Source organism: Bidens hawaiensis, unplaced genomic scaffold (genome assembly GCF_021521415.1).
Source record: "Bidens hawaiensis isolate Kalapana, Puna unplaced genomic scaffold, B.hawaiensis_p1.1 tig00010169_1, whole genome shotgun sequence".
Taxonomy (NCBI): domain Eukaryota; kingdom Viridiplantae; phylum Streptophyta; class Magnoliopsida; order Asterales; family Asteraceae; genus Bidens; species Bidens hawaiensis.
The window spans coordinates 565,626-590,312 of record NW_027491772.1 but is presented as its reverse complement, the minus strand read 5'-3'; the positions used below and the strand labels follow the sequence as shown (position 1 = coordinate 590,312).

Sequence of the window (24,687 nt, the reverse complement as noted above, 5' to 3'; positions counted from 1 at the left end):
GAATCATCATTTTGTTCTAATACAGGTTGTAATCTTATCGAACTAAAGATTAATCGGATTGAATCAAGTCAGCATTCGAATTAAGTGTCCATTCAAATCGAATTATCATTCGATTCGAATACAACTAATGATCTAATCCTATCTCCTTAGCTTTCTAATTTAACCAGATTACATTCTAATCGAATACAATCCTATTCGAATCGAATACACATTAGATTTGAATAATCATTTGATTAGCTTATAATCTCATTCGATTAGATTCATCGATTAGATCAAATTATCAAATCATTCGATTGTTTCATACTTAATCATTTTTCAGAACTGGTTCATTCGAATACCTTGCATTCAATTACTTTACATTCGAATACTCATTGTGTACTTGTGTTTCAGTGTGTTTGTGTTTGATCTTAAAATTGTTTGAGCAATGGCCAACCGAAGTTCAGAAGTTAGTAATGAAGCCGTAAGGAGTTGTGTGATGTTTGAAAAGGAAGCTTGGACTACAACGAAGCCTCCAAAGCTAATGACTTGGGAAAGTGACTTTGAAGAATTCAAGTGGAGATTCCAAAACTACCTCAAGATCATTGATTATAATCTTCTTAGACCATTTGAGCAAGGTCCACATCAACCCACAGCCACCACTAATGGTGTTGATGTTCCAAAACGTGTAGCTGATTATAATGATGATGACAGAAGAATGCTCAATGAAGACAACAGGGCTTTTGGAGTTCTTACTGTGTGCCTCTCACATGAAATTGCACTAACCTTGAGAGACTACACCACAGCTATGGAGCATGAGAATACACACACTATGAATGCCGTGAGACTACAAATTGCACTAACAGGAGTTTGAGAATACACACACTATGTGCAACGACTTTGATCCCATGATCCCATTGGGCCTTTTATAATGAAATATGTGCATGAGAATACACACACTATATATGGTGTGTGTATCTCATACACAAGAACAACCTTTTTGCAAATCTTATCCTTAACTCTCTCTCTCTCTCTCTCTCTAACCTCATGGCAATAAACATACACATTCAAGATCCAAGATCTCGGTCCTAACTAGTTGTTTCCACCAACTAGTGTAGAGGTTGATCCAAGATAACTAGTAATAGTTGTTATGTTGTTAGATCCGGTCAAGGGACCTACAAAACCCGAATACCTTTTAAACACTTTAACACTCTTATTTCAAGCTTGTAAATACTACTGTAACAACAAGTGAACCCAAAAACACACTTTAACACTTGAACACAAGTCTTAAACACACAATCGAGACCAAAATCCAAGGATGTGACCCAAGTAGTAGAGCCGAAAGCTCTGATACCAATTGTAGGTTCTTAGAACGGATCAAACAACAAGAGTTCTTGAATCAATCTCACTTACTAGCTAGCTGAAAACACTAGTAAGCAACCGAGATATCGGATCTTGTTTGTGTTTGGGTATTTGCCCGAAATGGAAAGAAGACGGAGTAGAGTGAGAGTTGGTGAGAGGATAAGATTTTGTATTTCAAAAGGTTTTTTTAGCATGTGCATGCTTCACCTTCCATGCTCACTTCTGTTATAAACAGCCCAATTGGCTTAGCATTACAAAGCCTCATGCCCGAAAATACATTAAACAGACAGACAAGCTAACTAAATACAACGTGATCAGGCTAAACAAATACAAAAGACTAAATAACAAAACGGGGACCTAAATTAACAAACTAAACTTTCTAATCTGACACATTTAGTCCTCCAGCTTCTGCATGCTTAACAAATCAGACTAAACATCACAAACTATGAAGACTTATCAAAACAAGTCCCTATACTTATAAGAACAAAATATTGAGTAACATTTATCAGCTGACCATGAGTTGACTGGTCTTTAACATCTCACAATTATCTTATAGTTTCAGTTATGAGATAGTACCTATACTGTTTCTGGTTATGATGCAATATACAATTGTTTTGATCCCAGCTAAGAGATAGTACCTATATTGTTTAACGCCAAAGGGCTTTTGGCGTCTTTGGAGGTTGATGGTTCAAATCCCACATTAGATGGATTAAGTGATTTAGCAGTAGATTATTAGTTGTTTATTTGAAAAGAACCTATATTGTTTCGGCTTATTATGCAAGATACAGTTGTCGTGATCCTAGGAGAGAGGTTGGGAAAAAATGAAAGTATATTTATTCTAGCACGAAATTGGTATATGAAACTTAAATGTAGAACAAGTATGTTTTATTGATGCTTTTATGCATATTCTCATATCAATGCCAGCAACACATAGTAAAAAATAATCAACAAAAGGCAAAGACAACACTCTAAATAATTTTCTTACTTGTATTTTCTCTTTCTCGAGCAGTTCTTCTCCCTAGTACCTTGAAAGTGTTGCTGAAAAAAGTTCTTAGATTCATCATTATCCCATCTTAAACTATTCCACCACTTGATATCACCTTCAATCTTTTTCAGGCTGCATGAATTGGAGATTGAAAGAGGAAGTTTCTTCAACCCGGAGCAATGCAAAACTTTAATCTGCTGCAACACTGGTAAAACTGATGTGTCATCACAGATTGATCTCAAGTTAACCATGTTGCTTATCTCTAGTACCCTTAAATTAGGCAGAATTTCTTCGTGCTCCCTTGATTCAATGACGCAAGATAGATTTTCACAACTGCTCACCTTAATCTCTTCAAGCTTTTTAACATGACGAAGCATTGCATAAGATACCGCTTCTTTTAACATTGGACAATCCAAAACTTTTATTGTTGTCAAATTTATGAGGCATTTGCCTGTGGGAATTATCCCCTCAACTATAGCCTCTAAACTTTGTAAATGATCAAGAACCAGGTGTTGTAGATTGGGAAACATTTCCCTTGAACTTCTTTCCTTGCTTATTAAATGTGTAACCTCATTGGAATTTGATATGGTGAGTGATATCAATGATGATAGGCTCAGCCAGTGTCTTTGTGTCATGCCTACACACGTTAACAAATCCAGAGAACTTGTGTCGTGTAGAAGATCTTGAAGGTCTTCTTGCGGGAGATCAACTCCCATAAGAACCAATCGTTTGTCATTGTGTTTAGCAACATGATGGTTTGAGTCATGGCTCCATGGACTAACATGGATATCAAATCTTGTTAATTTCTTGAGCAAAAAAGATGCAGATTTAAGATATTTAACTGAGTCCAGTCTTATCTGAAGGGCCGATAGGTGTTCCATTGATAGTAACTCATCAAATGTTGCCTTTTGATTTGCACCCGCCTTTGGATTCCAGTTATAAGAACTACGATACATATCTAGAGTCTGGAGGCTTGATAACCCTGATATGCTTCCAGTTACTATTTTATTCAGAAAGGATGTGCAAGACAGGTTTAGTTCTCTTAAACAATGTAATTTTCCAAACCCATTAGGAAGAGCTTTTATTCTGGTTCTAGAAAGGTCAAGAACTAATAGTTTACCAAGAAATTTAAAGGAAGGTAGTGTTTCTATCAAACAGTCCCTCAGAAAGAGAGCACGCAATTCACTCAGGCAAAGAAAAGATGGGGGCAAAGAAGTAATTCGGGTTTTGCTTAAATTCAGTACTCTTAAAGACTTAAGATTGTGAAAAAACTCGTTTGGAATTTTCTGTATAGGATTATCTTGGAGAAGCAGGACACTTAGCTGTGAGCCTACAGGTAATACTGACAACTTTTTGATCCTGCAGCATATGAAAGAAACTCTTCTAGAAGACTCATTTGGCATCTGATACAATGGATAGCCAGATTGGGTGTGAAACCCATACACCAGTTCTTGACTCTTGGACAGAAGTATGGCTAAGTCGCGAAAAATGTCATGCATCTTCACAGTTCCTTCTGAATCTTGATCCAGTAGGCATGAGTCCTTCAGGCGTTCGACTAAAGCAATCCCATAGTCAAATGTTTCCTCTACAGGTTTGTTCTCAATGATTATGCCGTCAGACACCCAACATTGGATGAGTTCACGAACATCTATTGAGAAGCTTGCTGGGTATAAAGAACAAAACAGAAAACATTGCTTCAGAATCTTACTTGGTAAGGAATGATAACTTGTTGCTAGAGTCCCAAATATCTCTTTCTCAATGTTCTTGAACAAGGGTGATGAGCATCGCCACATAAGATGCGCGTTTCGCCACAATTCAATATGTGGTCTCTCCCTTAGAGAGTTCCCAAGAGTCTTGATTGCCAATGGCAGGCCATTGATACCTGCAACAATTTTCCTTGCTGGAGATTTTATACCGTCTAAATTAACTACAGGTCCTGCACTGTGAACGAAAAGATTCCAAGCATCTTCTTCGGTCATGAGTTTTAACTGAAAAAAGACATCAACGGCCATTTGTCTACACACATCACGAGATCGAGTGGTTAAAAGGATCTTACAGCAGGGATCCCTTGATGGTATACCCACAGCATCAAGATCGATCTTTTCCCAGACGTCATCAAGAATCAGGAGGATCTTCCTTCTCAGTTTCAGTCTTTCAAGAATTCTACTAGCTATCCTGTGAGTGGTGTCACCCACTTCCAGTTTTAGATGAATTCTCTTGGCAATCTGCGACTGGATTGCGCTTAAATCCAATGATCTAGAAACTTGAACCCATATGACAATATCATAAGAATTTGGAGAGGAAAAACAAAGCTCATTGCTCAAGTTCTTGACCAAAGCTGTCTTGCCTATGCCACCCTTCCCCCATACAGCAATCGTTCTGATATCATCCTGGTTTAGGATTTCCAAAAGTTGTTTCATATCCGATGCTGCTCTCTGTCCCACAAGAGGTGGCACTGCCATTTCCATAACGGATTTAATTGGGGAGCTTATTTCGCAGTGACTAGAATTTAGCTCTTTCACCAGCTCGAGTTTCTTTGCCACTGTCCAGCACTGCATTATCTTGGATCCCCTGCCATCAGCATATTCATCAACCATCTCTAGCAGTGGCCTCACATCATCTTCTGCTCGAGAAGCCTTCATCAACCATTCACTTACTTGTGGTTTTAAAACTTTTCCCTCCAGTTTAGCTAAGGTGACATCTTCTTCGATCACCATCTTTTTGCTTCTTAGGTATGCAATCTCTTCCCGGAGTTCATTAATTTTTTCTTCATATTTGGAAAGGGTTTTAATTTTTGAATAGACGAACTTAAAAATTGTTTTGGCGCCCTCAACGACAAGACCATCCATGGTGAGAAATGGGGGAATGACAGATTAAATATCAGCTTAACTATGTTTAAGCAATGAAAAAGAACGACTATATGAGGGAAAATTGTTTGGTATAAATTAGAAATCTACACATCGATTTTCGTTTTGATCGAAAAATACAAAAACAATGACCCTTCCTCCCTGTTGAAGTATTACTTCAATTCCTAGGAAATGCCTAAAAATGTTAGACGGCACGGAATAAAAGAAACATAATGTTTTAAACGATGGGAACGCTTGAATTCTTGTTCTTGTTTACGGAATGATAAATTCTAAATAGAAAACTCTGTAGATTCCAAGTAATTCTTTTTCTTGTTTACTCCACATGTAAACAAAAGGTGATAGATTCTATAATCCAAATTTTGACAACTTAACACTAGCTCTTACCCTTTCTATTCGCCATAACATAGTTTGAAGTTCCGAAAACAGTTATACGTTTTCCCCCAATTTCAGAAGAATCAATGGATTGAAATAATTAAATCGATTTAAACAATGATATTAAAAATATATGATAATGGAGATCATATGTGTAATGAATTTCAGAAAGAAAATTGCACAAATAACAAAAGTTGTTTAATTTTATAGTTCGGTTCTGCTCTGGAGGGAAAAATAACCCAGACTGAACCGTAATTTTAAGTTTAAACTAAAATTGCGGTTCAGTCTGGGTTATTTTTCCCTCCAAAGCCGAACCAAACTATAAAATTAAACAACTTTTGTTGAAGGCGGCTGAGAAATCAGATAGATAAAAAAGAAGATGAAGTAAATAAATAACCTAATTTATGTGGTGAAGTGGGTTATTTTAAAAATTAATGATGGGCCTTTTAATATTTACAACCCAATATTTCTGTTAAACATAAAGAAAAATTTAAATGGAAGGACCAAATTAATAGACGCTCTGAGTTGATATTAAAATATATTATTTCCTTTTACTTAGCTTATTTTTTATTAATTTCGTTTATAGCACCAAGTTTAACTGGTACATCTTACCACATAATATGGTACAACGTACCCCGTAGCGACCCAAAATGAGCCTACTCCCTCTCGTACCAAATTTAGGAACCTAGCGAATTGCAATCCCATTCCGTACCGGAGCGTACCACGAACCATGTGACTATGGTTTAAAGAAAACAAAACAAATCAGTTGTCAAACATTAGTTTGAATCATTTCATTATTAACAATTTCGGTCTGTTATAGATATATTTAAAAGTAGTGGTGACACAAATATTGTAAAACTCTATTGGTGCATGTAATTATTATGAAAAGAAAAACAAGCACTAACAAAATGCTGAGTTTTAGTGAACTGGCCCTCAATTTAGGATCCTCTACCTTAAGGAAAGAATCACTCACCTTGACTACTGAACGATAGCCTTCATGGTGATGAAGGTTTTATTGGCGATTTTAGTGTATCGGGACATTTTAGGTAGTTGGGATAAGAGAAAATGAGATAATATAATTTACGATATGAGTTGTGTCAAATAAATTACCAATGGTATGCAATTAACTTGTTGACAATACAGTTACAAATGATATTATTGTACATCACCTTGAACCTTGCAAGGTTCTTGATGGAATCAACTCTCCGAAACGTAAATGGAGAAGCCAAGAACCCAAAGGCGATTGAAGCGCTGAACTGCCATGTCCATCTGGTACTTGATGTCCATTTTCTTTTTCTTGAGATCCTTTTTGTTGATTTTGGGAATGTCTCATGTGAAATGAAGGAGGTAGAAGCTTTCCATGCAACAACTCCTCATGGATTGCCATAAAGGCATGAAACAGCGCGACATGTGATTCATCAACTTGAGAAGTACGGTATGATTTGCAGATTTTTAATCCCATGAGCTTTCAGTGTTTGTTCAAAAGCCTTGTCTACTACTTCTTGTTAGGAGTTTGAGCCTGATGGTGTTTGCTCACTTGCAGAGGTTTTGAATGCAGAATTCTGTGTTGGTTGAGAAGAAAACATCTTCACCCCATCAACCGGATGAATGGTGGGATGAGCTTGACTAAGGAAAGTTTATCCAGTAGAGATTCCCGCATGATTCAAAGAACTTATATGGTTACTCAATCTGAGCTTGTCATCCATTTAGAGTGGAAGTCAAGTCAGATAGAGGTGTTATTTGTGAATTCTTTGTTCTTTTGATGGTGATGATACTATTATTCCATGTGTAGGGTAAGGAGTTCAACAGCTTGTCATTGATTTCTATCTGATCATAGTCAATCACAGCACTCTTCATCTTGGTGATCAAAATTTCAAACCTGTGGATAAGAGATCCAACAGTTTCTCCTTGTATATGATTGAACATGTTGAATTCACCCTTCAACATTGCATTTGTACTGTTTCTCATCTCCACGTTCCCTTCAAATTTGTTAACCAATGCATCCCATAGACCTTTTGCAGTGGTGCGGTCTCTTAAAGTTTGAGCAATTTCAAGTGAAAGGCACACACTCAAGACACCATAGGCGTTCTAAACATCACTGAGCATCTTTTTGTCATCGTCGGTATAAGCCATTACAAGTTTGGGAACTCAGTGGTAGGAATGTGAGGATCATTCTCAATTGATTTGACTACAGCATAGTCAGTAATTCTTATATAGTTCTTGAAACGCCATTGAATTCCTCAAAGTTGTTATCCCACTTGAGCAGTTTTAATGGTTTGTTAGTGGTCCCGGCCTCATTTTCAAAGATAAGGTAGGTTTTCAATGCCTTAGGATCGGCCGTCATCTTGCAAATCAGTAATCAGATCAAACAATCCACTAACAGTTTCTGTCAAAATTTCTAAGTACAAACGGATCAAGTTTGAAAAGGAATAGAATTGAATTGGTAAACGGGTTGATCGAATAGGATTTGAATCGAATCAAATTGGAATTGAATCAAAAAGAATTGAAAAAAGCAGTAGAATCGAATAGAAACTCGATTTGATTGGTTTTAGATTTTGATTCGATTGGTTTCAAGACTCGATTCGGCTGATTTGTGGATTTCGATTCGAATGGTTTGTAACTCAATTCTATTTGTTTTTTCCAGCGAGTACAATTTTCACTTTATGCACAGTTTTCAGAAAATTACACTTTTTGTCTAATATGGAAACTCGATTAATCTACCAAGAAACCTACCTGATGAACACTTTGTAGATTTTACAATACAAACTTTCAAGCCTAACCACACAATCTTCTTGAATCCAAACATTTTTAAGAACCCAAGAACATAAGAACACACTTCTTTCAAACCCGAATACTTTTGTAACACTTTTTTCAAGCTTGCAAACACAGCTACAACAACAAGTGAACCCGTAGACCCACTTTGAGACTTGAACAAGTCTTCAACCACAAACAAGACCAAAATCAAAAGTTGTGACCCAAGAACTACAACTAGGAGAGCCGAAAGTTCTGATAATAATTGTAGGTCCTATTCACTGGTAAAACAACTAAGTTCTTGGATCAATCTCACAACTAGTCAGCGGAAATCACTAGTGGAGAACCAAGATCTCGGATCTTGTTTGGGTTTTGTTATTACTCCCGAAGTAGAAAGAAAGAAGTAATAGGGAGAGTTGGTGAGATGTGGATAAGATTATTTCAAAAGATTGTGGAGTGCATGGGTATGCTCTCTATTTATAGGAGAGACATCCCGTGCCTTTTTCTATTATTTCCTGCCTAATGGGCTCATTATAACATGGTCTCGGGCCTAAACATACATTTAAACAAACCAACAAGCTAACTAAATGCATCGTTAATTGACTAAATAAATACAAAAGACTATGAAACAAAATGGGGGACCTACATTTTTTAAAATGCTAATAGGGTAGACACAATATCATTCATCTATATATGTTTAACCGATAAGCTTTTTTATTCTTACGAAATCCACTTCAAGCTTAAAAGTGTCAATTTTGTTTTATGTCTAACAGGTCATTTAAGTAAATTCAGCTAAAATAAAACAACTTGCCATGTATAATCCAATTCATAGTAGAGCTATAGATAGGGGTTAGGGAACTTTAACTAAAATGAAATGGGCAAAAGAGCTTAAAAGAGTTGAACGTTTCTCAACTTCGAATATTGGTACATACAACCTCCTAAATGTGTTCATTCAAATATTCACATTATTTAAGTTTTTACATCTAATGCTTTGACATGTTACCAAACCCGTTTGACCCCTTGGTGTTGGCAGATCACCCGGGCTGTTGGCCAGACTTGATCTTTACACAACTTGATTGATTAAGAAAACAAAGATGAAACAGAACTGATATCAACAAGACTTTATTGATAAACTGTTTATACAACGTTATAACAATTGTTTTGACTCTTCACCATTGACACCTATTTATACACAACTAGAACCAATCCTAATCTGACATGTGTACTTGGAAGTTATAAACTTTCCATTTGACAATCAGGACCCTATACTTACATAAACATTCTAAATACATACTAAACATAGTGTGACTAATTACAACACGACCCCTAAACTTTGACACCCATGGATTAACGAAATTATTTGCCAACAGAGCCAAACTACCGAGTTCCAACGGTACTTGAAAATGACATGTGTCCGAACTTGGACATTAACAAGAAGAAAAGACAATGCTCTAAATGATGTTTTTACTTGTATTTTCTCTTTCTTGAGTTGTTATTCTCACTAGGGTGGGCTTGAAAGTGTTGCTGAAAGAAGTTCTTATCTTCATCAGCATCCCATCTTAAATCATTCCACCACTTGGCGTCACCTTCAATCTTTTTCAGGCTGCATGAATTGGAGATTGAAAGAGGAAGATTCTTTAACCCAAAGCAATGCAAAACTTTAATATACTGCAACACTGGGAAAACTGATGCACCGTCACTGATTGACCTCAACTTTACCATGTTGCCTATCTCTAATACCCTTAAATTAGGCAAACTTGCTTCATGCTCCCCTGATTCGATGATGCAAGACATGGTTTTACAACCGCTTACCTTAATTTCTTCTAGCTTTTTAGCATGACGAAGCATTGCATAAGAGACCGCTCCTTTTAACATTGGACAATCCGAAACTTTAATTGTTGTCAGATTTTTTAGGCATACACCTCTAGGGATTATCCCCTCAACAATAAACTTCAAATTTTGCAAATGATCAAGAACCAAGTGTTGCAGATTTGGAAACATTTCCTTTGAACTCCTTCCCATGCTTATTAAACATGTTATATCATTGCAATTTGATATAGTGAGTGATGTCAATGATGATAGGCTAAGCAACTGTCTTCGGGTCATGCCAACGCAAGTTAACACAACAAGAGAACTTGTGTTGTGTAGAAGATCCCGAAGATCTTCTTGCAGGAGATCAACTCCTCTAAGAACCAATCGCTTTTCATTTTGTTTGGCAACATGATGATTTGAGTCATGGCTCCATGGGCTAATCTGGATATCGAATCTTGTTAATTCCTTGAGCCACAAAGATGCAGATTCAAGACACCTAACCGAGTCCAATCTTATTTTAAGGACTGATAGGTGTTCGAGTGTTAATAGCTCATCAAATGTTGCTTTTCGATCTGCACCAGTCTTCGGATTCCAGTTATAAGAACTAAAAGACATATCTAGAGTTTGGAGACTCGTTAACCCTGATATGTTTCCGACTACTATTTTATTCAAAAAGGGTGTACGTGACAGGTTTAACTCTCTTAAACTATGTAAATTTCCAAACCCATTGGGGAGAGCTTTTATGTGAGTGCCGGAGAGGTCAAGAACTAGGAGTTTACAACAAGATTTAAAAGAAGGTAGCTTTTCTATAGGACAGTTTCTAAGAAAGAGAGAACGCAGCTCACACAGGCAAAGAAAAGACGCGGGCAAAGAAGTTATTTGAGTATCGCTTAGATTCAGTACCCTTAATGAGATAAAACTGTGAAAGAACTCATTTGGGATTTTCTGTAAAGGATTTCCTTGAAGAAAAAGGACTGTCAGATGGGAATAGATAGGAAAATCTGGCAACTTTTTGATCCTGCAACGTGTGAGAGAAACTCTTCTTGAAGACTCGTTTGGCATCTGATAAAATTGATGGCCGGATTGAGTGTGAAACCCAAACAACAGTTCTTGACTCTGGGATAGAAGTATGGCTAAGTCACGGAATATGTCATGCATCTTCACAGTTCCTTCTGAATCTTGATCCAGTAAACATGAGTCCTTTAGGCGTTCAATTAAAGCAAGCCCATAATCAAATGTTTCCTCTACTGTATGGTTCTCAATAATTAAACCATCAGACACCCAACATTGGATAAGTTCCCGAACATCTATTGAAAAGCCTGCTGGGTATAAAGAACAAAACAGAAAGCATTGCTTTAGAATCTTGCTTGGTAAGAAATAATAACTTGTAGCTAGAGTCCCAAATATCTCTTTCTCAATATTCTTGAACAAGGATGATGATGAGCATCGCCACATAAGATGCGCGTTTCGCCACAATTCGATCTGCGGTCTGTCCCTCATTGAGTTTCCAAGAGTCTTGATTGCCAATGGCAGCCCATTGAAACCCGCAACAATTTTCCTCGCAGGAGATTCTATATTATTTGAATCAAGTACAGGTCCAGCGCTATGAACAAAAAAATTCCAAGAATCTTCTTCACTCATAAGATTTAATGGAAAAGAAGCATCGACAGCCATGTGCCTGCACACATCACGGGATCGTGTGGTTAAAAGGATCTTGCAGCCGGGATCCCTTGATGGAATACCCACAGCATCAAGATCAATCTTTTCCCAGACATCATCAAGAATCAGGAGGATCTTCCTTCTCAGCTTCAATCTTTGAAGAATTCTGCTAGCTATCCTGTTAGTGGTGTCATCTGCGTCCACTTTTAAATGAATTCTCTTGGCAATCTGCAACTGAATTGTGCTCAAATCCGATGATCTGGAAACTTCAACCCAGATGACAATATCAAAAGAAGTTGTAGTGGAAATGCGCAACTCGTTGTTCAAGTTCTTGACCAAAGTTGTCTTCCCTATGCCTCCCTTCCCCCAGACGGCAATACTCCTGATACCATCCGTGTTCAGGATTTCCAAAAGTTGTTTCAAATCTGATGCCGCCTCCTGCCCCATAAGATGTGGCACGGCCATTTCTACCACTGATTTTATTGGAGAGCTTCTTTCACGGGCGACTGAATCAAAATTAATGGAATTCAGCTCTTTCACCAGGTTGAGTTTCGTTGCCACTGTCAAGCACTGCATCATCTTGGAAGCCATGCCATCAGTATGTTCATCAGCCATCTCTAGCAGTGGCCTTACATCGTCTTCTGCTCGAGAAACCTTATTCAACCAGTATATTACTTGCGGTTTCGGAACGTTTCCTTCCAGTTTAGCCAACTTGACATCTTCTTCAATTGCCGTCCTTTTACTTATGAGGCTTGCAATCTCTTCCCGGAGTTCCTCAATGTTTTTTTCATATTTGGAAAATGTTTTAATTCTTGAACAGATGAACTTAAAAACTGGTTTGCCAAAAGCTTCCATGGTGACTATTGGGGATGAACGGGAGTTAAATAAAAATATCAACTTAATTGTGTTTATGGTTACATATGAAGCTAGCAATCCAGGCCTTAACCAACGAAATGGAACGATTATATAAGGGACAGTGTTTGGTATAAATTTGAATTTAACTAAGGACACATAGATCTGACACATCATTTTGTTTTGAATGCAAAAACAAAAACATTGGCGTTTAGGATTATGTCTTCAATTCATAGGAAACATCTACAAGTGTTATATGTTAAAAGTCCACACAAATTTCTTCGATAAAGCATGATATATATGAAGGAAACCTATCGTTTTCACCGGCGGAATTGCTTGTATTCTTGTTCTTGTATGATCCGGATTCTATAAATGATGATGCTTTACAAAACAAAATTCGTATATTCCAAATGTTTACCAGCAAGAATGACAATATAGAAGGAACATGGATCCTTCCTCGCTTGATTCCTACCGCTGCAAACGACATTGAAAAAATAAATCCTTAGCTCGATACCTGAAAATGGCGATAACATTACTTTCCTCTGATTACAGAAAAATATGGATTATAATCAGTAAGTACAATAGTTAAATTAACATTTGACAATAGAAGATAATCGAAAACGAAAAGAAATCTAATATGTAATGCATTTCTGGGTGAAAACGGCACCGTTACTTGTATCACACGATTGAAATGACGTTGACAGCAAGTGACGACTAGAGCGCCATCATTGATATCACCGTAAGCAAAACTGCCGCAAGTCTGTGTTTGAAGCTTTGAATGGTTAAGCCATCTTTGTTTCGGAAAAGATGCACAAATTGCTGATGCTGTGCGTTGCTCATTCTCGGTATCGGACCAGCCTCATCTTCAACATGCATAATTTTCCATATTATGGTATATTGAGAATGACAATCATAATTTGATAATGATACAGAGAAAACAATATCACATGCCTATTCTATATACAATATTTTGGCAATAGTAAAGCCACATATTCAGCCAAGGTGTGATAAACGAGAATACCTAGTTATAAATGATAATCCCCATATTCACGGAAAAGGTGATAATAATTTTCATATGATGATAATAGTTTCCATTACTCCCTGTCAAATTAGGCGTGAAGATCTCAAATGCCAAATTTGTCGAGTAGTGTATGAAATTGTTCTGTTACCAATGGTTTTGTTAGGATGTCGGCAATCTGTGTTTTAGTGTCGATTTTCATTGGACGTATTTCTTGTGAGTCAACCCGTTCTCTAACAAAGTGGCAGTCCATCTTGACGTGCTTGGTTCGTTTGTGGAACACGAGGCTATTAGCAATATGATGGGCGCTTGGATGTCACAAATGAGGCATTCCAAGTATGGTGAGGACTGAGGTGCCATCTCATCTACAAAACTTCACTAACCTCAGCTTCGGCGGATGACCATGAGACCACATATTTTTTCTTAGACCGCCATGAAATGGGCGCTCCTCCCAAAGTAACAAATATATGGTTCGAGATCTTCTTGTGAACAGGCAACCAAGCTAATCAGAGTCACAATATGCAGTAAGATTGGTTCCGCCTTCTTTAGGGATCAAAATTCCTTGTCCAGGGGTTGCCTTGAGATATCGGAGAGATAAACGTTCGAGACTGGTGTGATAAATCAAACGACCGAACATAAATAATATAAAGATAAAATAAACAAACGACCTCTTTGTTGGAAAAAAGATTAATAGATTAAACGAACCGACCCCACCTAAGGTGAGCTCCCCTTGGGTGGGTGATTACACCATTAGAAACACACACATACAATAATACATAAAGCCCCGATTTATAGCTAAGCATAACATATTCTAGAAGCCTTATCCCATTGAAGCTGAAAGCGTGTGCCGAAGCCTTTGTATCGTGTCCGGTTTTCTCTCCGACATTAATTATTAACTTGACCCTAAATATATAATGGGTTTCGTAATTTGCTATCGCAAGTCACAATTTTTGGCCTTACAATCACCCCCTTGATATAAAAACTTTGCCAAACCGTGTCTCGCATTTTTGCAAATCAACTCGATAAACCGAAGCTTCTTCAATCCCTCACCTCAATGTATGATCCACCTAATTCACTCATAAAGGAGTTCTCGCTTCTTTATCCACCTCGGATATTTTTAGCAATATAGGTTACGACAAGCTCGACGAAATACCGGGACAACGATCAAGTGACAAAGCTTATATTTCCCTTTTAAGCGCCTTGAAAATAATAAAGAAATAATACGCATTGAACACGGTCCAAAAATGACAAAGCCCAATCGAATTTTACTTTCTTCATATTGGTCAACACGAAGAACAATGACATACTCGGCTTGAACTGTTTCCATAAGGCTTAGACAAAATAGATAGATTCAATGGGCTGACCAATTGTAAGCCCATACCCAGCAACCCAAGATATTTAATGAAAGGCTGCCCAATTCTTGAAACTTTTAAAAACCACTTCCTTTTATCAATTTAGATCAAAAGAGAAGGGATGTGATCCTCCCACACCACCCTCACATGCCTATACGGCTCGTATAGGCCTATACGGTCGTATAAGGTATACATGCCTGACAAAGGGATAAAAAACAGCTTTTTACAGCCTATACGACCGTATAGGCATTAAATGTCTCGTATTGCATTCAGACAAAACCATAAAAGCTATACGCTCGTATAGGGCTATACGACCGTATAGAAAATAAAAGCTATACGGTCGTATAGGGCTATACGACCGTATAGAAAACATTTGCAGAAACATTCAGGCTGCCTTAATCACTGCCGGAAAACGATTTTAAAAAACCTCAAATTTTGGGGTGCATTTTTATTTTAATGTATGTTGACTAGATGTTAAAAAAACCTCAAATTTTTATTATATGTAAGCAACAATTATGCCTAGGCAGTCTTGAGCTTTTGACGAGCTAAGCTTGACCTTAACATTTAACCCGTTAAGATAAATGAACCAAATACGACCCGTATAAATAACATATATTGTATATATGGTCATCATTTTTTTTAAAAAAAGTGTCTATAAACGAGCCAAATACGACCGTATAAATCACATATATTTTATATATGGTCATCATTTCTTTTTTTAAAAAAAGTGTCTATACGGCCGTATATGCCTATACGACCCGTATAGGCCTATACGAGGCACAATAAACGATGGACCTCTGACACGATTCAGGTCCTATACGACCGTTTAGCCCTATACGAGCCATATAGGACAAAAAATGGTGTATGAAGATCCAGAGTAGTGTGGGAGGATCCCTTGCTAAAGAGAATGTGTAAGAGAACAAAGCCAGCAGCCACCACTCAGCCGCCGCCATGTTAACCCTGCCGGAAAATAGATCACCGGTGACCGGTGAACCCTCTTAGGCCACACACCAATCACCACCATAATCTCCGCCTCCATATTCCATTCTATGACCATCTTGTTTACCCATATCATCAACCCTAGTGTTCATGTGATCTCTGCCGTCACCCACATTGAATCACCGATGACCGGTCACCTTCTGCCAGAAAAATGTATTCAACCACCGGTCACCATCTAGGCATCAACGTCATCTCCCAACACCATATTTACAAGACATCGAGAAAATGATGCCAGCTAGCTCCTTCACCGTTAACTGTCGCCACTCATTGTGGGCTCGCCGGAAACCTATTGTTGGTGACTGGCGCTAGAAACCAGATTCCGGCCACCACATTCGTCGCCGTTGCCTCCATACTCTCTTCCTTCTTTCGCCTTTCACCGCCACCACCACTAAACACGACGGCCAAAAAACGATTCGCCAGAAAAAGGAATCCGATCTATTCGAATCGATTCGAACGAACTCGGTTCGACTCAATTCACTGAACCGGCTGCCACCATCCTCCACCGCTAGCAGTTACCGGCAAACACCTCGGCCACATCTTCATCCTACAGTTGCCACGATCAAATATAACCGACACTCACGTAAATCGGAGTTCGATTTTTACATCTTCAACATCTGGAATCGTCGCCGAGAAGGACCGTAGGGTCACTAGATTTTTGGCGTATGGCAGAACGGTTCCTGATACGCCCGGATCCGGCACTTGTAGATCTCAAATATCCGGATCTACAAGGAGAAAACACGCTTATTTCCCAATTTATTTCCAACTTAATTTCCAGGAAACTTTATTTTCAAACTTCAACGGGTCTTTAACGTCTCGATTCGGATAATTGTGGAAATAGAACCCCAGTTTCAAGAGTGAATCATTTGATTCAAACCTGCTCTAATACACGAACGGATTTAACGCACGAATGGATTTTGCATTTGATAAACATTCGAGATGGGTGTGGTAAATCAAACGACCGAACATAAATAATATAAAGATAAAACGAACAATCTTGTTATCGGTAAAAAGATTAATAGATTAAACGAACCGACCCCATTTACACTATTAGAAACACACACTTACAATAATACATAAGCTTCTGTTTATAGCTAAACATAACATATTCTAGAAGCCTTATCCCATTAATGTTGAACGTGTGTGCCGAAGCCTTTGCTTCGTGTTTGGTTTTCTCGCCGACATAAATTATTAACTTGACCATAAATATATACCGGGTTTCGTAATTTGATATCGCAAGTCACCATTTTTGGCCTTACAGACTGCATAAACAATGTTGGGTCGTGTTGCTTGTAAATATAGGAGTTTCACTACCATTCCGTGATACAGGTGCACGTCAACCCGTGGCTCTTCATCAACTTTATCAAGTTTCAAGTTCTGCTCCATTGGAAATGATCTCGGTCGATACCCATCATGTCGTTTCCTTAAGAATATCAAGTGTGTACTTGAGTTGAGTTAGCACCATTCCTTCCTTTGTTCTAGCCACCTCAATCCCAAGAAAGAATTTTAAAATAGCAAGATCCTTAATGTTGAACCTTTTATTAAGAAAAGCCTTGGTTCCTTGTATTTTGTTCAATCATTTCTAACGATGATGATGTCGTCAACATAAACAATGCATCAATGAAAATATTTTTATCTTTAGAGACAAAAAGAGAATGATAGGCCCTGTTTTCTTATAACCAATTCGCAACAAATAGTTAGTGAATTTTGTGCACCGATTCTTAGGCCAGTTTAAGGCCATAAGTAGATTTCTTTAGCTTACAAATTTTGTTATCTTATGATCATCCAAAATCTTCGGGTGTCTTCATGCAAGTCTCCATGTAAAAGGCGTTGTTTACATCAAGTTGGTGTATGTCTCATCCTCGTTTCACGGAAACGGCTAGAAAAGTTCGAACGGTCACCAACTTTGAAACCGGAGCAAAAGTCTCATGAAAATATATCCCTTCCATTTGGGTAAAACCCCTATGCTACGAGGTGAACCTTGTACCTTTCAACTTCTCCATTTGGATTGTATTTGATTTTATAGACCCATTTTGAGTCAAACCCCATTTACCTTTTGGTAATTCTTCCAAAGCCCAAGTCTCATTTTGTTCGAGAGCTTGGATTTCCTTCTTCATGGCTTCTATCCATCTTGGGTATCAATAACCTGTTCATAATGTTTTGGCTCATTACCTGTGGTAATAGCCGACAAAAAATCCTTATGATTGTTAGTAAACTTACCGTAAGTTTAATATTTTTAATTTTTATTATATATAATGTATATCAAACTCTAATTCTTATTTCCCACCTTCCCTACCTCTTCTCATTTCTATCTTTTTTTCTTCCACACCCAGCCCCCCCCTCTTCATTCTCTTTTTTTCTTCCATTTCCATTAGATCTCGATTTAATACATTTTCCCATCTCTATTCCAAGTACCAAACGACCAGCAGGCAGCAACTCCACGGCTCCACCTCCTCATCTTCTCATCGTCAGTCTGTCACCACTCACCACGACACTACCTCCGGCCTTCGTCTCAGTCGTCATCAGTTTGGAAGAGTGCTTTTAATTCTAAATATGTTTGTTTAAGAAGATTGTTTACATTGAAACAATGGGTTGTGCTTATTTGAACAATGGATTGTGTGCTATTTGCTTGTTTGTTTGTATTTTGAAAATTTTGTGTTTAGTTTGATGGATTGAAAAATTTGGATTCTTGATATGTTGTAAATTTATATTTAAAATATTTTTTTTCAAATTTCATATATCCAACTCAGAGTCGGATAGTGAAATCCACTATCCAAAAGGTCCGGATATCCAAAATTCGTATAACAAACAACAAAGAGCATGTCACACTTATCACCGTTACAAAAACTACAGAAAGTCTATGTTTGAACATGGTTCTTTGGGCCGGACGGTGGATTTTGTAATTGTGCCATATTGGACCCTAACTTATAATGTGAGCTTTTATATCGACTTAATGCCATTTTCAAATAATGGCCCTTTTGGGATGGACCTTAGATTTCAACCTTCATAAACTATAAGTTTATAGCTATGCTTACATACTTTTCCCAATAATCTTCATCGAGAGAATACCATGGTAATATTTCATAAGAAAAAAGTTACAATGGTTACTTTTAAGTTCATCAAACGGCTGGTCAGCTAATGAGTTAAAACAATTATTTTTAAAAGATATCAATTTGATTCGGTTGAAATGATTTTTTTGGCATAAATTAGCTCGGGTTGAAACGTATTTTATGACAAAAGTATTAAACAAGTTCACGCACTAAATTTATTTTTATGGTGACTAGTGGGCGAAGACATTATGTAGGTACAACCATTATCATGTTGTTGTTGATCAGTTCTTCATGTATGTAATAGAAAACATGAATATTATGATAAACTTACAACTAAAACATACCTGTCACATCAGAGAGAGAAGCCATGGCTGATAACGATCCAGACGACATGATAGTCAGGTTGGTCGAGTTCCCCTTTAGGATGTATATTAGTGATGGGGATTAGGGTTCTTGAGAAAACCGAATAATATATGGAGATAGAGGGTCACGAAAATATTATGTGAGGTTTAGGGTTACGTTCAATGATGTTAAATAGTCTCTCATATATTTATGTATACCCAAGGGGAAACCCTTGATTAGCAAGAAAGGGTAATTTGGTCCATCAACAATTACCTAGCTAATAATAATAATGTATAATTAATTAACTTTGATCTATTATAATATAAATGATCATGAGGGCCATACATAAATATATATATATATATATATATATATATATATATCCATATATTTATTCTTACATTCTCCCACTTGGCCAAATAATCATTTATTATGAGTATTAGATTAGTCTGCAGATTTTAATACTCATTTTAGCTTTAAACTTAAACTGGAGCAGAGAAATACAATTATTGAATTGAACATCAGCTCAAGACCCCCATTAATCATACTACAGTCATTGTTTAAACCCTAAGTAGTTATGATCAAAATTTTATAAGTAAGCCCTTCAAATATTTGATTTGTATAATAATTTGTCTATATGTAAATATTTTATTAAATAAAATGTAAATAAGTACAATATGCAATTAAATAACGTCTTCAGTTCCATATTAGCAACATGTTCTTCAAAAACTTTAGGTGGGAAACCTTTAGTCATCGGATCCGCTAGCATATTATGTGTACTAATATACTTAATACAAAATTTATTTTCCTCAACTCGTTCAGGCACAAACAAATACTTTGTATCAAGATATAAACCAGCTCCGGTCGAACTGTTACTGTTCGAGAAATTAACGACAACTGAATTATCACAATAAAGCTTCAATGGTCTAGAAATGGAATTGACTAATTTGAGTCCAGAGATCAGATTTTTAAGCAACATTCCACGGCAGGTAGCATTATAAACAGCTATATATTCTGCCATCATAGTGGAAGTAGTCGTTAACTGTTGCTTATGACTCCTCCATGATATGGGCCCACCTGCTAACATAAAGATATACCCCGAAGTGGACTTCTTGTCATCTTTGCATTTAGCAAAGTCAAAATCGGAATAACCTACCACTTCTAAATTATCACTTCTTCTATAAGTCAGTTTGTAGTCTTTCGTCCTTTGAAGATATTGAAGCACCTTCTTAGCTGCTTTCCAGTGTTCAAGGCCAGGATTACTCTGATAACGGCTTAACATTCCAGAAATATAAGCAATATCTGGACGAGTACAAACTTGTGCATACATAAGGCTCCTGACTACTTATGCATAAGGTATCAATCTCATTTGCTCCTTTGCAACCTATGTTTTCGGACATTGGAATGCCCCGAAAACGTCTCCTTTAACTACTGGAGCTGCAGTTGGGTTACAATGTTGCATTTTGTAACGAGTAAGGACACAGTCAATGTAGGCCCTTTGAGATAATCCTAAGATCCCTCTGTGTCTGTTTCGGTGAATTTCGATGCCAATAACATAAGAAGCATCTCCGAGATCCTTCATGTCAAAGTTATGCGAGAGTAATCGCTTCGACTCATGTAACATGTCTAAACTATTACTTGCCAATAGAATATCATCTACATAAAGGACAAGTATAGTATACTTACTCCCACTCATTTTGAGGTAGGTGCATTGATCCACTTGATTCTTTGCAAAACCTTGTTTCTTCATGACTTCATCAAACTTTAGGTACCATTGACGTAATGCTTGTTTCAACCTATATATTGACTTCTTGAGCTTACGTACTAGACGTTCTTGACCTTCAGGTTTAAAACCTTCAGGCTGCTTCATGTACACCTATTCGTCTAAATTGTCATTAAGGAAAGCAGTTTTCACGTCCATCTGATGCAGCTCTAAATCAAAATGAGCTACTAGGGCCATAACAATCCTTAATGAATCTTTTCGAGAGACAGGTGAAAGGTCTCTTGATAGTCAATTCCCTCCTTTTGAGTGTAGCCCTTTGCAACCAATCTCGCTTTATAGCGTTCAACGTTCCCATTTGGATCAAGTTTTGTTTTGACCACCCATTTACATCCTACGGGTTTGACACCGTTGGGAAATTCTACCAAATCCCGAAACGTCATTTTTCCTCATGAGTCAAGCTCATCAATCATTGCTTTATTCCATTCAAAAGACTGATCACTGCTCATGGCTTCATTATAAGAGATAGGATCATTAAGTTTTCCGGCGTCAACTTCAGTCAAGTAGGTTACATAATCATCAAAGTTAGTAGGTCTTCTAGACCTGAATGACCTCCTGAGTTGATTAACGGGTTCAACATTGTCTTGGTTTTGAGTGTTTGATGTGCCTTCATTTTCTGTTATAACAGGTTCTGAGTATGGAGAATGTGGTGCAGAAGGTTCAATTGCATGGGGTACAAGAGAAATAACCGGAGTTACAATAATCGACGAGTCTTCCCCTGCATCTTGTATTTCTTGCAATTCTTCATAAGGATTAATACTGCTCCCACTGATCCTGTAATCCTCCAGGAACACCGCACGCTTGGTTTCAACAATACGAGTGACATGGGAAGGACAATGGAAACGATAACCCTTTGAATTTTCAGGATACCCGATAAAGAAACAGGTAAGAGTTTTAGGGTCAAGTTTCTTTAGGAAAGGGTTATAAAGTTTTGCTTCAGCAATACAGCCTCATACTTTCATATAATTAAGACTCGGTTTCCTTCCTGTCCAAAGTTCATAAGGAGTTTTAGGGACAGACTTAGAAGGAACTCTATTGAATATATGAACGGCTGCTTTTAAGGCTTCAGTCCAGAGAAATAGAGGTAAATTAGTGTTGGCTAACATACTGCGTACCACATCCATAAGGGTTCGATTTCTCCGTTCAGCGACCGCATTTTCTTGAGGAGTACCTGGCACGGTATATTGATTCACGATCCCAAAGCCCTTACAAAACTCATAAAATGGACCAAGGGCCTGACCCACATCAGTATGTCTTCCATAATCAGTATATCTACCATAATATTCACCTCCTCTATCTGATATGACAACTTTTATTTGACAATCTAATTGTTTTTCAACTTCAGTTTTATAATCTTTAAAAGTTATTACATATTCAGATTTTTCTTTAATGAGATACAGGTACATATATCGGGAATAATCATCAATGAAAGTGATAAATGAAGTATGTCTAGCTATGCCAGCAATGGGGTAAGGACCACTAATATCAGTATGAATGAGTTCTAATAAATTAGAGCTCCTAGTGGCACCTTTCTTATTTATTGATGTCATTTTGCCTTTAAGGCATTTGACACATGTTCCAAAATCGGTGAAATCGAGATGTGATAAGACTTCATTCTTCACGAGGCGGGCTAACCGGTCTCATAAGATGTGGCCTAAACGTTGATGCCACAACATAGAAGAAGTCTCTAAGTCTCGTTTCTCCTTAATCTTTGTGAGTGATTCATTAATATTATATATGACAACAAAGATTTAGAAAAATTAGCTAGTTCTAATCTATAAAGACCACCATCCAAAAAGCCATAACCAAACACTTGAGAATTTAAAGAAATAGTAAGTTTGCCATGACCATGAGAAACATCAAAACCGTTCATGTCTAACTTTGGACCTGATACAAGATTCCGAGTAATCTCAGGAATATATAAGGTATCATAAAGTTTAATACATAAACCAGTTTTCATTATTAATTGTAAAGTTCCCACAACCTTGACTTCAAGTTCTTTATCATTCCCAGTCTTAGTGTTCTTTGGTTTCTTTCCAGCTTCCGGGTTGAAAGGAATCCCTGAGTAGAATTGGTCACATGAACCATAGAACCAGAATCAAACCACCATGTATTAGCAGGAACAGTTAAATTATAGGACTCAAGTATCATAAAGAGACCATTACCTTTCTTAGCCAGCCACTCCTTAAAGTCTGAACAGTCCTTCTGCTTATGAATGTACTTCTTACAGAACTTGAAAAAAGGCTTTCCAGTGGAGTTCTGAGAGCTGGTTGAGGCACCTGTATTAGTCTTATGAACTTTAGCAAATTCCTTTATTGGATTAGTGTTCTTCCTCTTCTTGGAACTGGTGGCAAGGTAAGCAACTTCAGGTTTGTCCATTGTAAGGCCCCGTCACCGGTGGCCCTACTTTAGCGTTGGATTTACTCATAAACGCAGTTCTAAATATCAGAGTTAATTAAAACATTCGCGGAATTTAAAAACTTTCATAAAACATTTCATAACAAAACACGTCTTGTCTTAAAACATCATTTTGTCTTTCAAAATAAACGAAACATTAAACTTAAACGTCTTGAGTCTTTCGATGCCAGCCTCTTATTCAGTGCCACGTGTCTCCTCAAGCGAGCTGCCTCATCCTACTCACCTGCGTGCATACTAAAAGTCAGCTACGCTGAGTGAGTTCTAGTTAATCAAGCAACTTATCATACAACCACTTCATACAATATATACGTATCCGAAGACACATAGTCCACTGTCTAACATGCCACTGTTTAACCACTTAATTACCCCTATAGCTTAGCCTCTTAATTACCCCTACAGCTTAGCCACTTATGCCACTTTATGCCATTTGATGCCACCTTAATAACGAAGTCACGTATAGGCTTACCCTACCACGTACTATCGTCATGCCACTAACACTCTTACTAGACTCTGCCACTTCTATCACACTCTACCTCTACTTGTCTACAGCACTCTTTATACCAATACAATATTTACATAATAAGCAAGTCGCATCATAGAATACATACACACTAACAACCACTTGACAATCACTCTCCTTGACGATACGTGCAATATCCGAAGATCGTTCACGTACCGACAAGCATTACATAATAGCTACTTGTATAACATCTATACACTTACCACTTAAGGTAAGTGTATTCATACTTTCGCATCTAACCTGCTTAACTTACCACTTAGCCTCTTATTTACACCTACCACCTTGCCACTTTGCCACTTTAATAACGTATAACGTTATGCCACTTTGCCACTTAATAACGTATAACGTTATGCCACTTTGCCACTTTAATAACGTAAAACGTTATGCCACTTTGCCACTTTAATAACGAAGGCACGTATAGGCTTACTCTACCACGTACTATCGTTATGCTACTAACACTCTTACTAGACTCTTGCCACTTCTAACACGTTCTACCTCTACTTGTCTACAACACGCTTCATATCATTTACATAATAAGCATGTCACATCAACAATCATACACACATAATAACGAT

The 24,687-nt window shown here is 37.4% G+C and overlaps 2 protein-coding genes across 2 annotated transcripts; both read right to left on the bottom strand.

Moving 5' to 3' along the window:
• Positions 1 to 2,319: 2,319 nt before the first annotated feature.
• On the bottom strand, positions 2,320 to 5,707 carry LOC143534527 (disease resistance protein At4g27190-like). Its single transcript, XM_077028994.1, has one exon. It carries the CDS (start codon positions 5,170 to 5,172, stop codon positions 2,320 to 2,322), a length of 2,853 nt encoding a protein of 950 aa, XP_076885109.1. The 5' UTR covers positions 5,173 to 5,707.
• A 3,744-nt stretch (positions 5,708 to 9,451) lies between these two features.
• Positions 9,452 to 13,405, bottom strand: LOC143534526 (putative disease resistance protein At4g27220). Its single transcript, XM_077028993.1, has one exon. It carries the CDS (start codon positions 12,811 to 12,813, stop codon positions 9,778 to 9,780), a length of 3,036 nt encoding a protein of 1,011 aa, XP_076885108.1. The 5' UTR covers positions 12,814 to 13,405; the 3' UTR covers positions 9,452 to 9,777.
• Positions 13,406 to 24,687: the final 11,282 nt, after the last annotated feature.

Bases quoted from the DNA above. Each gene is read 5' to 3' on its own strand.
- LOC143534526 (XM_077028993.1), bottom strand. From the start codon at position 12,813: ATGATGTGTCAGATCTATGTGTCCTTAGTTAAATTCAAATTTATACCA.
- LOC143534527 (XM_077028994.1), bottom strand. From the start codon at position 5,172: ATGGATGGTCTTGTCGTTGAGGGCGCCAAAACAATTTTTAAGTTCGTC.